A 14,429-nucleotide genomic window follows, 5' to 3' on the forward strand; every position below is an offset into this window, starting at 1 on the left:
TGGATTTTTGTTTTTCATAATCACTGAGTCGGTCAAAAGAGGACTCTTAGAATATTTTTCACTATGACGTCCAAAGTTCGAATCATATGTCTAATACTTGAAAGCGAAAAAGGTGGAGATAGGGGTGAGAAGGTAAAAAACTAAAATTTTAAAAAATGTTTTGCACATATAAATTGTTGTTTTGCTCTCACATACAAAATAACTTTTCTTTTCTTTTCTTTTTTGGCTAAAAACATCAGATGCGACCAATTTCTTTTTAAGAAAAAGAAGTCAAAAAATGGAAAAGGCAGAGTGTTTATAGCAACAAAACAAAGATAAGAAAAATATACAATGATAATATTACCTTTCATAACGTTTCAAAATGACTTGACATTTAAATTCTAAGATCGTTCACACTTAGGTTAAAAGTGACTGAAAATCCAGATTATTAAACGTTTCTTAGGCTTTCCATAGGAGCAAATTCAAATACACAACTAGAAAAAAATATTTTATGAAGAAACATAGAAATATATCGAAATTACTCACGTAAAATTGGTTAGTTTATATATTCAAAAGTACATGTACTTTTACCATTATATTTCAAAATATATAGTCTTAGGTTATTTTGTTCTTCTAAGTATTCATGGCATCTAATAAGTGGTTAAAAAGTCTAAACTTTGGGTTTTTACATCATCGTGCAAAGGGAAATGAGAAAGAGAAGTGCCTAATTATCTGATCGAAGTGTGCCAAATCATTGATTTGCAAAGGATTTTGGCCAATCTCTTTGTTAACCTAATGAAAAAAAAGAATCTAAAACTCAAGTGGGTGCATTTATGGTTCTTTCTGTCCTGCCAAATCTATCATTTTCTGGTGAACCAATACTTGATCATTAACTTGGAAAGCAAATAATCAAGTGCATGAAATGGTACTGGGTGTTTTTTTTTCTTTTTTGTCCGACAGATGCCAAGTGATAGGAAGGTAGATTTAATTGGAAGTAGGGCAAGTACGGTCATCTAGCAGTTAACAACCAAGATTGGCCAAAAAAAAAAATGTAAGGTCTAAATCATTGTATATACATGATCTTCAACCCTATGTGTAGAACCCACAAAAATTTGCTTTATAGTCACTTTCTACTGAAAAACAATGTTTTAAAAATCGGAACGTTAATTGAACCGGTGAAGTGAAAGGATCGAAGTTCAACCGGTCGGACCGATTCAACCTGGGTTCAATGAATTTTTAAAAAAAATAATTTATATAAATATATATATGCACAAAATAAGACATGTAATGGACTAATTTAATACTTTACATGATGAAAAGTTTACCATTTTTGAATAACTTGGATTTTTAAAAATAAATTATGTATTTTTGAATTATAAGTTAAAACAAATAAATTTCATCTCAATTTCAATTATATCTATCAAAAAATCTTAAATTCAACCCAAAAATATCACAATATTTTGAAATTATACAAAATTCACGCCTATGAGAATTTAGACATTGTGAACTTAAATTTTAATTTACGTTTTGGGATTTAGAGATTGCAATTTAAAAAAGAAAGTTTGGAGTTCGAAAGAAGTCAAGAGAATCGAAAATAGAAATGCAAACTTGATAAGAAATAAAAAATGAGATAAAAGTAAGTGGTTGTGGCATTAAATAATTTGGGTTAAAAAAATAATTCTTTTTTAATTTTTTTAATTTAATGGACAAAAATAAAATTAAAAGATGTAAGAAAACATCAATAAATTAAAAATAAAGATGTTTGATTAAAAAGGAAGTGACAAAAAAAAGAGGATAGAGAGAGAGAGAGAGAGTTGAAGATTAAAAAGAAAGAGTCATGAGAGAATGAGATTTTGTAAGAAAATGAAAAAAAAAATATGAGTGTTTGTTTTATAAAAATGAGTTTAAAAAAAAATTAATAAGATGTGATAGTGCAACGGTTACTATATTGGTCTTCTATTACAAAGGTCATGAGTTCAAATCTTCAAAACTACATTTTGCAAAACGTAAAAAAAAAAAAAAAAAAGGAAAAAGGAAAACTCAAAAACCGGAAAAAACCGATTCAATCCAGTTTCGACAGTTTCACGATTGGATTAATTTTTGACCGGTTTTCTAGCATGGTCAACCCTAACATAGAACCGAACCGGTGCCATGGCCGGTTCACGGTTCAACCGATCGAACCGGCCTGTCCGGTCCGATTTTCAAAACATTACTAGTGAAAAGAGTCTCATCTTGTAGTATTGGATAAAAATCAGCACAACCATTTATGCTCCAGATCTGATATAATTTAACAACAGTTGAAATTACTTTATTAACCAACTTTTGCGAGCAATCTTTTGAGAACACGTGACAATATCACAAGCGTCAATCCCAGGACAGCCTTTTTGGCACACCAGCACGGTAAGTACACGTGTAAGAAGGCAATGGATGATCTTGTATGATTGTCGTGTTGTATTATTGTCATATCCTGATGTAAACCTCAATAGTAAAACTAATTTATTGGATTTCCCTTATGTTATGACCAGCGAATTAACAGGTTGATCCAATTCGATTCACTACATTTTACACAATTATAATCATTGTAGCGTGGATCATGTTTCACAAGATTAACCTGTTAACCAAAAATGCATTGGAAAAACTCGTAACCCATTAATCACATATTTCAGCCCATTCAATCATGTAACCTACTCACTCTTACTGTTGGAGAGTTTTTTGACTCATTTAATGATGAAAACCATTCAATTTGAAAGAGTTTTCATAGATAATATACATAATAAAGTTCTCATCGTTGAAGAATATTCAAAGATAACATACACAGTAAAGTTTACAAAGCAAAAAACGAATTCTAAAGTTTCAAATTTTAGAGTTTCCGGCAAAAGCAAGTCCAGTACTACAATATATAACAAAAAAAAACAGCATTAGATTATTCAAAATTTTCAAAAACAATACAAAATAAGGTCTTAAGAGCATAAAACAACTTAAAAATTTGAAGTATTTAACCAAAACAAAATCTAATTAGCTGCCATACATGATAAAACATAAAACTTGTAAGGTTCCAAAACTTGCAATTGAAACCTTCAAGTGACATACGAGGGGTGTTAGTTTTTGTGAATTACAGATTACGGCCTCTATAATGTTTGAGTATTACAAGATAACCATTTCACGGGATTAGAGCGTCAATTCACGGGTTGACCCAACCTAGCATTTTTTTTTTTTTTGGGTTCAGGTATGACCCAACAATGATCTAATTGAATGCAGGACATGTTGATGCCTATTAATTTCCATTCATGTCATTATATAGTTGTTGCAATCCCTATACACAATAATAGAACCAAAACAAGATTTAGAGACTTCCAAGACTCACTCTTCAATCTTCATGCAAATATATCAACTGCTATACAAATATTAATTTCCATAATCTAACTTCAACTATTTCAGCAACAATATTTATTCTGTATTACTTGGAAACAGGTAGCAAAAGTGAAAATGCATACAATACCAGTGGTTCTTCAACTAGTAAATGCTAAAAGCATCCCAAGCAAAGCAGCATTTCTTACGCTTTAATACCAAATCCATGTACCCGAGCTAATTAATTACAAGAAAACATGAAGAATATGGTGAGACAAATTGAATCAAATCTTTGCACCCAGCAACGTCATTAAGAAGTTCTTGTAGTGCCCTGATGTGTCACCAATGACTGCATTATCAAGACTGCTTTTGTGCATGTTGAAATATTCTCCTCTAACTTTCATCATGTCAATCTCTGCTCGAGTTACAATAGCTCTGGTCAGAGAATCCTCATCGGTCCCAAGGCCAATGATCGAAGCTCTAATCACCTGATGTGTTTTAATCAAAGGAAATCGCAAGTTAAATATGATCTACAAGAAGAATATTCGATCAAACTTTGTACTTTATGGATGAGAAATTTTCACAATAGAACCGTGAGCCAAAGTTCACAACTTTCTGTATCCTGCAAGAGTTAAGTCTCCATTTCAATAAAAACGAATGGAAACTGAAGATCAATTATTCAGAATGGAGCCTATACTTCCAGAGCGGTGTAACAGATTTTCTCCAGACCTGCTCCAAACATGCGTGCACAGAGAGAGAGACAGAGAGAGAGAGATTAACCTTGCTGGTAGTGATATGAGAGGGACTAGGTTGAGAAAGGAATTTTAAAAGTGAATAAATTATCGATGGACATGAACTCCAGCAAGATTTCAGACTTGTAAGTCTAATCAAGACAAGAAGCACAACTATTTTCTTCACCAGCGCAACCAATGCTCTAACTTCCTATACTAAGATGAACAATTCTGGCAACTATGAGTGCATTTCAAACTATGATGATCATGTAGTCAATTAAGTTAATCAATGAATTGATACAGAGGCACATTTGTCTGCTGAAGTTATAGCTAATAGCCTTAAAAACTTTAGCTTCTGTATTTTCCATCGTCAAAAGAACGGGTATCTATGAAATATGGGTAATCCCAAATGTTTCATCTGAATAAATTCCAACCACATGAAAGGCTTTTAGGCTCCTTTCACCAGCTAGATGCTTCGCATTGCATTACCACTACAAGTAGTGGGGAAAAGAAAAGTGAAGCAGAGAATGTAACATATAATAAAGTTTCTTTGAGCTTATACTTAATAAGCATTGCTGCAGATATCAAGATACATTGCTTCAGTGTTGAAAATAGTTGAATGCGCATTTTTAAAAATTGAGAATTAATAGCAATCTAGAGACATAAGAACAGCATCTTTACATATCACTATACTGCTCACGAAATCATTACATTTGAGACATGTTTACCTTATGAGACAAGAAAGAGAAAAAAGCAAAAGGCCGATTCATAAGCTCAAGATGTACCATTTGCACAGAATAATCACTTCAATAATAGTGCAGAGCAGAACCGTTGATGAAAGCATAAATGTATTATTACCTCTGCAAAGTGCTTTTCTGGGGCGTCTATGCACCAAATAGCCACTTTCAAAATAGACTCCAAAGTGCCTTTGCCAGAAGCCATAATATCCTGACAAGATATTTGTGCACAAGATAGGTCGAGTTTAGAGGACAAATACAGAAGTTAGACATATTAAAAAAAGGAAAAAAAAAAGATAAGAAACTCATTACTAGCATAGGAAGATGAACCTGTTCTATTGAACTCCCATATTTATACTTATAGCACTTGAAAGTTTCTCTAAGCTGAAAATAGTTTCTAGTGCTGAGTATCCAAACTAGATCATCATGATCCAACTGCCCCGTTTTAATTGCATCATGTAGAGTAGCTGCCTCTGAATTAGCAACACTAAAATTCACTACTTCTTTGTTAAATCTGTATGAACTTATAAGTCGAACAAGTATCTGTGGAAGTCCAGATGAAATAGTAATTAGGAGCATTATTAATGTGTAACTTACAACATAAGGTTAAAATGTGTTCTGAGCTATGTAAATATGCTCAATGACAGTAATTGATTGGATTATCAACGGATCTTCCAAAGTGAATAGTAGTCTGCCTCAAAATGCACAAGATACCAACAGAAGTAATATCGCTAATGTGGACATTGGCTTCATTACCAATACATGCTCTACCTATATGCTATAATACTGAGTGCGGAGTGCACATAATAGCATCTGTGTTCACATAATTCAAAGCAAATTAATTAACAGGTCGTCGAGCCTATGCAATAATAATAATAATAACCTAACTACCACTAAAAGCAGTCAATAATTAATCTTAGGTACTGGAGCAGGGACTCTAGGTGTGCAATGGGTTACTTGATTCACCCTGTTCCCGAAGAGTTTGCTTAATCCGATATACCAGAATTAACTAGTTGACAAAAATTACTAAACAGTAGACAGCGGTAAGTAGGGTCGTCTCCTCAGGGACTGGGGGTATTTGTCTCTTTTAAATTCCAATTAGTAAAGGGGGATTTTATCGGAATGAAACTAAAAATAATTAAGCAATTAAACAAAAAATGAATAATTAACTAGCACGAATATAGCAAGAATTAAATCAAGAATAGTTAAATTATAGCCAAGGATACAACTACTCAGACACAGTCCATTTATCCGATCATTGATGCAAGAGAGGTTCACTTAATTCATTAATAGGCTAGTTATAGTCGCCGATGAACTCTAACGACCAATTTTTCCTTACTTTATAGAAGACCAAGGTACGACCGTTGATCACCCCTAACCAGAAAATACTCCTAGGTACGACCGTAGGAATTAATTTTTCAATTGCATTAATAACTAGAAAAACCTAACCATAATCAATAACACGCTACGAGGGTTATTTAAATTAGATTACACGTTCCCCTAATGCGTAAACACACCAGTTGCCACTAATATTAATCAATCAAACAATTACGGATTTAATTGACTAAATTGGCACGAGATTAATATATCACATTGAACATCGGGCCCTTGACATCCAATTAATAAAATAATCCCATGAAAATTCAAGCAGATAACGTGCAAATATTAATAAATTGAGGAACGCGTGAAAACTAATTAGATCTCACAGATTTTCGGGACTGCGCCGTCAAGTTGACCCTTGACTAGATAGAAGGCTTAGCCACGCCGCATAATTAAATCTCCACGCAAATTAATTGATTGCGAAGGCATTGCGTTTTTTTTTTTTACTAGAAAGTAAGGAATAAAATATGTCTTTCCCGTTGGGGAATATTGTCGAACAGTTGACGTATGTCTGACAAAGGGAAAGGAAAAGAAAAACTAAAACTAAAACTATCCTAAGAGCTAGTGTTCCCCCTGCCTATCCGTTTGTTCCCTTCTTAAAGCCAAAGATGACTAATGCTTTTCCTATCTTCCGTGGTCCCCACCACTTTGCCACAAGCAAGCCGAATTCTTCTTGTTTTTTTAGGCCTCCGTGCGTTACTTTCCTTTCTTTAGCCGAATGACTAGTGCTCCTTATCCCGTGGGCCCCCACCGAATTGAGAAGATGAATTACCAAGGATAGGCCCTGCCGAATTGACTCTTGTTTACTATTGCTAGTAGGACTTCTCCGTACCGGTCTTCTCCTCATCAGCAAAAGGGTAGGAAATTAGTTTTTTGTTCCTTTCTTGTGGGCCGCCTTGATAGAGCTTTTTAGAAATCTCCCATGTCTCAAGTAATATGCTCCAGAAAGTCCCTCCTTTTTGGTAATTTTCTGCTTCACTCCTGAAATTGATTCCAAATACCAAATATAAGTAAATATTACCAATTAAGACACTATTTGGCAAGGACAAAAGGGGACATTAATAATAAAATTACTAACAAATGATACCCTATCAATTCTCCCCCACACCTGAATCACGCTTGCCCTCAAGCATGGGGACATCTCAACTCAACAATGGCTAGCTTTCACGTTATCATTGCCAGCTGTGCTTATACCGAAATCAAGTTTTAGTGGCTAAGTGTCAAGACATATCTCTCCCGGTTAGCTCCTAAGTTCATAGACCCGTCCAATTCATGGCTAACTCGTCTAGGACATCCAAATATTAACTAGCAACAGTCAGCAATTAAGTCAACTGGCAACCAAAATCTCAACATTGAGAACCAAGGATCGGCGGGCCAACATGATCATAGACCAACATATTTTCCACATCTGATCTTTTTTTTTCTCTTTTTTTTTTGGATTGAACAAATAATGCTTATTCCCAAGCTATTCAAGTCTTGTGACGTTAACTCTGACATTTTTAGATGAAAGAGCCCAGTTACTCAACTTTTCACAGCTCCAGGACTACTTACTCATAGATATCGCCACTTTTTGACGCGAGAGCCAACACTTGTGGTTAAGACTCCCGGTTACTAGGTGACGACACTAGCGGAGTATAGCCATATGTTATTCACCATAGAACACCAAAATACCAAGTATCATAGCCTACGTCATGTCCTAAATATGGAGAACTAAGGTCAACAGGAGACCAATCCACACAACAATGCCAGCAAAATATTTACATTGCCTAAACAAGTTAGCCATAAACTGCACCAAGTCGTTTAAACTCAAAATTTTCACCAGGACAGTATGCTCTTACTTGCCACCGAAACTCAATTCATAGAGAAAACTACAACTAGCAATAGAAGAGTAAACATTCACCAAGATAACAGCAAGGGAAAAACACCCAAAAAGAACAAAGGAAAAACACCTAAACTGAAAACAAAGGGAAAACACCCAAAAATCGGAAATTGGAAATACTAGCACCCAAACTGACCCCCCCACACCTAAGTCACACATTGCCCTCAATGTGATAATGTAACAGCAAAAAGGAAGGAGAAGGGCAACAGTACTTCCCTGAAATCGTCAAAACAGGGGTGGATCGGGCGCGAACTGAGGAGCAATGCCCGCATGTTGCATAAATGCAGCCAGATTCTGCGCCATGCTATGCAAGTTGATCCTAATGTGGGTCACGCGAGTCTCCAGTCTCTCAACGGTGTTCCGGAGTTGGGTCCAATCGTCGGCCGTTGGGGCGGAAGGGGGCGGTGCGGAGGTAGACGGGCCGGGGTCGCCGCCATCCGTGGAAGCTCAGGCAAAAGATGACCGAGGGGGGACCGGAGCGGCCTCGGGGGAACAACTTCCCAACCGTCGTCGCCCTCCCGAACTAAGCCCATTTTCTCTAAACACGGGATATCCAAGGGCTCCATTTGACAGGCTATATGCAAATCATGGTTAGAAATATCAAGTACATGCAAATTAATAGCCAAGTGAGTAATGTAGGACCCAAGAATCAAGGGGCGCTTCTTTTTAGGCAAAATAGACTTGAACTGAGAAGCGAGCCAGCACCCAAGGTTAACCTTAATATTGTTATGCATATACCATATAAAGAAAATTTCGGATTTAGACAGAATACCCGAACTATCTCGCCTACTCGAGAAACTATAGGCCAAGAAATGGTGGATATAGCGAGACGCCGAGCCCTTTAGATAAGAACCCTTAGATAGACGAGGGTCATAGTTATCTCTATCTACGGACATCTCCTCCCAAATATGGCGATAGCGGGAGAAAAAGGATTGGACATAGTCGCATGCACTCTCGGCATACTCACGAGACTCGGCATAGGCTGGATCAATAAAACCAAGGGCCAGATTGAAGTCAGTTATGGAATGATGGAACTCCTGACCCATTAAACGAAAACGAATGACATTAGGGGTAGAAACTGTGTAACCCGTGGGGAGGTCGAACTCAAATGTGACATAGAACTCCCTAACCAACTCAACAAAGGCCGGGCAGTCAGTAATACGAGAATAGGGAAGCCACCCAATGGCCTCAATCAACTCGTCAAAACCAACTCGAATATTTAGGAGGCCCAAGGTGGCGGCGTCTTGATAATGGCATGGGATAATCTGCCGTTCACAGGCCGCAGTATATCGCCGCTTGTCGGCTGCCCTGGTGAAGTCCAAATGACCTCCAAAATGTACAGGGTCAGAGATATGGATGCCTCTTTGTCGCCCAAGGCGAGCCCTCCTCCCAGAGGAGGAAGGGTCGTGCGAGGGGTCAGAGGCGGGAATGGAGTGCTGGGGTGGAGGGGGCTGAGGGGTCCTAGGGGTCCTAGACCTAGAAGAGGAAGATCGTGGTTTGACCATGGTAGCTAGCAGGTGACCCAATTAATAGAAAGCACAATTCAAGCACCCACAGGCTATAAAAATTACCCCAATAAGACAGCAAGTGCAAGCAATAACCACTGGTGGCCCCAATTAAGGCTAAAGCAGAAGAAAATCAGCCTAACAATCTCACTAGATGTACCCAAGCAGAATAAGCAGAGCAATTGGCACAATAGCCCCCAAACAAGGCAAATAGAGGCAACTACTTCAACCGGCAAATGCAAACGGCACCTTCATATCCCAATTCAACAAATGAACGCAGAAAAGTACCCACAATACTAGGACACAATCCCAATAATGCACTAAAACAACCACTCAAACAAACTAAAAGCGATGCCAGTGTCTACTCAAAACAACAAATCGCAACAATTGGACACAATTCCAACCAAAATCTCAACAACTGTCCCCAATTGGACAGTCAATTAACCTATTCGACCTGCTAAAAGTAGCAAATGACCCAAGAAATTGGCAACTCCAACAGTAGCAGTTCAGAAGTTGGACAGAAACGACTCAATAAAGATGCCCAGTAGTTAATGAGACAGCCAATAGCACAGGAGTAACAAATATGATGTAAACTACCCACACCAGTACCACTGGTGGATGCGCAGGGAAAAACTAAATCAAATGCCCAACAATTCAATAAATATCAGAAAATATTCCCGCATATAGCAGCAATTATACCCAATTCGGTCCAAAATTAACCCCAGAAAATGCCAAATCATCACCTTCTTTTATCCATCAAGAAATCCAAACACAAATTCCAGCAATTTATGCTAATCAAGGAGGAGATTACAATACCTCCACCTGTCTAAATTGGACAGGTGGTGACGTGCGGCAATGGAGGAGATGTGCGCGGCCGTGGAGCTGGTGGTGAAGGAAGCGGCGCTTGGTATGGGTGGCGGTAAGCGTGTGCGAGGTTGCAAGAGAGGCCGGCAGAGGCAAGAGCCACGCGCGGCTCAGGTGGTGGTGCTGATGGAGGTCATCAAGTCAGCGGCTGCGGGCGGCGGTTGGGCAAGAGGGCTGCGCGCGAGGGCGGCGGCAGCGTGGGTTTGCGGCGGAGCAGGCGGCGAGCTTGTGAGCTGGTGAAGTGCAACGGGCTAGCGGGCGAGGGGGCGCGATGGCAGCGGCGTGCTATCGGCTGCGGCGTGCCAGTTAGCGATGGACGTCGATGGGGGAGACGGCAGAGCTGGTGGCGCACGAGGTTGGCCGCTGGTGGAGATGGCCGAAGTGGTGGTGATGGCGGCGCGGACGGCGAGGCGCGGCGGTTGCAAGGGATGTCGGTCGAAGGGGAAAAGGGAAATGGGGAAGCGAGGCAGCGGGGAAGAAAAGGAAGAAAAGAGAAAGAAAGAAAAGAAGGAAAAGAAGGAAAAAAAAAAGAAAAAGAAAGAGTTTTTTTTTTTTTCAAAACCTTGTCTCTTCATTTTCCGAATTTGTATTTCGAAATTCTGAATTTTTGAAAAGAAAACAAAAACTTAAGGTTTAAAAAGAAAAAAAAAATTTCCTTGAAATTTTTTTTTTATTTTTAAATATTATTATTTATTTTTTTTGAGGGTTTAAAACGAAAATAATCTTTTCTTTTTTTCTTTTAATGATAGTAGTAATAATAATAATAATAAATAAATAAATAAATAAATAATTTTTTTTTGAATTCATGCCTTGGGTCGTCGAACACCGCGTGGGCATGCCAATATCACAAAACATCCACTGACCTCAGGAGACACAAACACCGCGTGGGCACGCCAAGATTGATAAACGCCCTCTGACCTCAGGAGGCACAAACACCGCGTGGTCACGCCAAGATTTCACTTCCTGATCACAGTGGAGAAAATATTAATATTGATACTACCCAACGGGGAAACGACAAAACGAAAGAAATGAACCACTAAAAATAATAAAACTAATATTTGGGTTGCCTCCCAAAAGACCGCCTTTCTTTAGTGTTTTTGGCTAGCCATAGCCCATAATTTGCTTAAACCAAGCAAATCGGATCTTCCAAATGCATCGTTTTCACCCGTTCAACTGGAGCCCCATCATAATATGGCTTGAGACGATGACCATTCACCACAAATTTCTTTTCCATCCTTAAACTCTGGATCTCCACTGCACCATAATAAAAAACATTAGTTACAACGAAGGGACCGATCCAACGAGAACGTAACTTACCTGGGAATAACTTCAATTTTGAGTGGTACAATAGAACTTTTTGCCCACATTCGAACGTCTTCCTAGAGACCTGTTGGTCATGAAATATCTTATTTTTCTCCTTATAAATCACAGCATTCTCGTAGGCTTCGTTGCGAATCTCCTTCAATTCTTGTAATTGCAACTTTCTTTAAATTCCGCCCTCCTCAATATCCATGTTGCATTGCTTGACCGTCCAAAATGCTCTATGCTAGAACTCGACGAGGAGGTGACATGGCTTCCCAAATACCAAACGATAAGGGGATATGCTGATTGGCGTCTTGTACGCCATTCTATATGCCCATAAAGCATCTTCAAATCTCATACTCCAATCCTTCCTATCGGGTCGAACCATCTTCTCCAAAATCGACTTGATCTCTCGATTTGATGCTTCCGCCTGAACGTTTGTCTGAGGATGGTAGGAAGTGGAGACTTTGTGCAAGACACCGTACCTCCTGAAAAGTGCAGCAATCGTCTTGTTGCAGAAATGGGTACCCGATCATTTACTATTGCTCGCGGCATCCCAAAGCGGACAAAAATATTAGATTTGACAAATTCTGCAACCACTTTGAAATTATTAGTACGGGTGGGCTTTGCTTCCACCCATTTCGAAACATAGTCTACGGCAAGCAATATATATAGAAAACCATAAAACGAAGGAAAATGGCCCATAAAGTCAATACCCCAAACGTCAAAAATCTCAACAAAAATCATTAGGGTTTGGGTCATTCGATCCCTACGCGAAATATTACCTACTCGTTAACACTTATCACATGACTTACAAAATGAGTAGGCATGCTTAAAGAGGGTCGGCCAATAGAATCCACTCTCTAGAACCTTACGAGCCGTCCTCTTTGGTCCAAAGTGACCTCCACACGCAAAAGAGTAACAATAAGCTAAAATAGACTGAAATTCATTTTCACTTACACATCTACGAATGATTTGGTTGGCACCACGCTTCCAGAGGTAAGGGTCATCCCAGATGTAAGACTTTGCATCACTCCTTAACTTGTCCCTCTTTGCCTTAGGCCATCCTGCAGGAAACTTGTCAGTGACTAGAAAATTAACGAAATCTGCATACCAAGGCAAGGATAAATTAACAGAAAATAAGAGCTCATTGGGGAAAGTTTCTCTCAGTGGGAGGTCGTCCTCGGTGACTTGTACTCGACTCAAGTGATCTGCTACCAGATTTTCGGTCCCTTTCTAGTTTCTGATTTCCAGGTCAAACTCTTGTAGCAACAGTATCCACCTTATAAGTCGCGATTTTGCCTCTTTCTTAGTCAACAGATACCGCAGGGCTGCATGATCAGAGAAAATAATAACCTTAGCACGCAGTAAATAGGACCGAAATTTCTCTAAAGCAAAAATAACAGCTAAAAGATCCTTTCGGTGGTTGAATAGTTTAATTGAACTCCGTTCAGGGCTCGAGATGCGTAGTATATAGCATGGGCTGCTTTCCCCACTCTTTGACCCAGCACCGCGCCCACTGCATAATCGCTGGCGTCGCACATGATCTCGAATGGTAGGTTCCAATCGGGCGGTTGGATAATGGGTGAAGAGATCAATAGTTCCTTTAACCTATCAATCGCCTTCTTACATGCTTCATTAAACTCGAAGGGCACCTCTTTTTGCAAAAGTTGGAACATGGGCGCTCCAATTTTCGAGAAATCTTTGATAAATCTTCTGTAGAAACCTGCGTGACCCAAGAAAGAACGCACTTCCCGCACACTCGCAAGGTAAGGTAAAGTAGATATAACATCTATTTTCGCTTTATCAACCTCAATACCCTTAGACGACACTATATGACCCAAAACTATCCCGTGCTCGACCATAAAATGGCATTTTTTCCAATTGAACACAAGATTAGTTTCTATACACCTAACCAAAATTAATTTCAGGTTATCTAGACAGTTATCGAAACTTTCGCCATACACACTGAAATCATCCATAAAAACCTCAATAATCTTCTCAACATATTCCGAAAAAATACTTACCATACAACATTGGAAGGTAGCAGGTGCATTGCATAACCCAAATGGCATCCTTCGATTTGCAAATGTTCTAAAAGGGCATGCGAAGGTTGTCTTCTCCTGGTCCTCGGGTGCGATAGCAATTTGGAAATAATCTGAAAATTCATCCAAAAAATAATAGTAAGCTCGACTTGCTAATCGCTCTACCATTTGATCAATGAAAGGAAGGGGAAAATGATCCTTTTTCGTGACGGTGTTTAACTTCCTATAATCTATACACTGCTGCCACCCGGTAGGCTTTCGAACTAGTACGAGCTCGCCCTCTTGATTTGACTCCACCATCACTGTTAATGCGCAAATTAGGCAGTTTATTTGTTAATATTTTTCCCTTTATTTTGACCAAATGTTGTGATAATTTGCTAGATTCTACTTATATTTGAATTTTTGTGTGATTTCTAGGAACTTCAAGTCAATTGAGGCAGAAAAGGAGAAATTGAAGCCTAATTGAGGAAATTCCATTAAGAAAATCTTGATACAAGTTTCTTAGTTGATACTTGAAAACCGCTACATCAGGGATGATGGGGTGTGGTAACCATCCAGGAGTATTCATCTACAATGCCCTGTTCGGTTGATGATTGTTACTGCATCAAGTTAGCAAGCATTTTGGGCTTTTGCTTTTGGTTAGTTTACAGCAAAGAACA

The 14,429-nt window shown here is 38.6% G+C and overlaps 1 protein-coding gene across 1 annotated transcript in view; it reads right to left on the reverse strand.

The window, feature by feature from the left end:
* Window positions 1-3,411: 3,411 nt before the first annotated feature.
* Window positions 3,412-14,429, reverse strand: part of LOC113732512 (annexin D3-like) — a 44,409-nt gene continuing 33,391 nt past the window's right edge. Inside the window, exons 4-6 of the mRNA XM_027258336.2 lie at window positions 5,126-5,338; window positions 4,917-5,006; window positions 3,412-3,815 (exon numbers count right to left, since the gene is read on the reverse strand). Of these exons, the coding sequence (XP_027114137.1) occupies window positions 3,612-3,815; window positions 4,917-5,006; window positions 5,126-5,338 (507 nt within the window). The 3' untranslated portion in view covers window positions 3,412-3,611. The remainder of the gene's footprint in view (window positions 3,816-4,916; window positions 5,007-5,125; window positions 5,339-14,429) is intronic.

The sequence above is a fragment of the Coffea arabica genome, chromosome 2e (assembly GCF_036785885.1).
Source record: "Coffea arabica cultivar ET-39 chromosome 2e, Coffea Arabica ET-39 HiFi, whole genome shotgun sequence".
NCBI lineage: Eukaryota > Viridiplantae > Streptophyta > Magnoliopsida > Gentianales > Rubiaceae > Coffea > Coffea arabica.